Here is a 980-nt window from a genome sequence, read left to right on the forward strand (position 1 = left end):
ATGTCAGCCTGACCTCACTGGCCAAACTCCCGAATGAGACCATCTTTGTCGGGTTTGAGTTTATGCACAGCCTGCTACAGGAATGGGGGCAGGAGCTGCAGGGCATGCTCAACAGCAGCCAGAGGACACATTATGATAGCTACCGGCTGTGTGACAGTCTGACTTCCTTCAGCCAGAACTTAAAGCTCTACCTGGATACCACCAGCTTGTCCAAGGAGGAGAGGCAGGTGGTCTCTGAGCTGGCAGAGTGTGTCAGGGACTTCCTGAGGAAAACGAGCAGGGTGCTAANATTATGATAGCTACCGGCTGTGTGACAGTCTGACTTCCTTCAGCCAGAACTTAAAGCTCTACCTGGATACCACCAGCTTGTCCAAGGAGGAGAGGCAGGTGGTCTCTGAGCTGGCAGAGTGTGTCAGGGACTTCCTGAGGAAAACGAGCAGGGTGCTAAAGAACAAGGGCTTCGAGGACATCACTGCCTCCATTGCCATGGCCATTATTGAGCAGAAGATGGACCGGCATATGGAAATGTGCTCCATTTTTGCTTCTGAGAAGAAGTGGGCTTTCTCAGATGAATGGGTAGCCTGTCTGGTTAATAACAGGGCTCTCTTCCAAGAGCCAGAGTTGGTTTTCAAGCTACTGGAAACAGTGATGGAAGTCAGCACAACTGACAGTGCAGTCCTTGAATCTCAGGTCAAACAAGTGATTGACTTGATCCTGGAATGTTACACAGAACTCTCAATGCCAGATAAAAATAAAGTCCTCTCAGGTGTCCTGCATTCCTGGGGGCAGAAGGGCCTATCTGAAAAGTTGTTGGCTTACTTAGAGGGTTTTCAGGAAGACCTTAATATGACTTTTAACCAGCTCACACAGAGTGCTTCTGAACAGGGCTTGGCTAAAGCTGTGGCTTCTGTGGCCCGCCTGGTAATACTGCATCCAGAAATCACAGTGAAGAAAATGTGCAGCATGGCTGTGATCAATCT

At 49.4% G+C, this 980-nt stretch overlaps 1 protein-coding gene across 1 annotated transcript in view; it reads left to right on the forward strand.

Moving 5' to 3' along the window:
- Positions 1–980, forward strand: part of LOC103603230 (gem-associated protein 4-like) — a 22,889-nt gene that overhangs the window by 19,636 nt on the left and 2,273 nt on the right. The window contains exons 2-3 of the mRNA XM_008587721.1: positions 8–227; positions 388–978. Of these exons, the coding sequence (XP_008585943.1) occupies positions 8–227; positions 388–978 (811 nt within the window). The remainder of the gene's footprint in view (positions 1–7; positions 228–387; positions 979–980) is intronic.

The sequence above is a fragment of the Galeopterus variegatus genome, unplaced genomic scaffold, assembly GCF_000696425.1.
Source record: "Galeopterus variegatus unplaced genomic scaffold, G_variegatus-3.0.2 Scaffold4511, whole genome shotgun sequence".
In the NCBI taxonomy this organism is placed as follows: domain Eukaryota; kingdom Metazoa; phylum Chordata; class Mammalia; order Dermoptera; family Cynocephalidae; genus Galeopterus; species Galeopterus variegatus.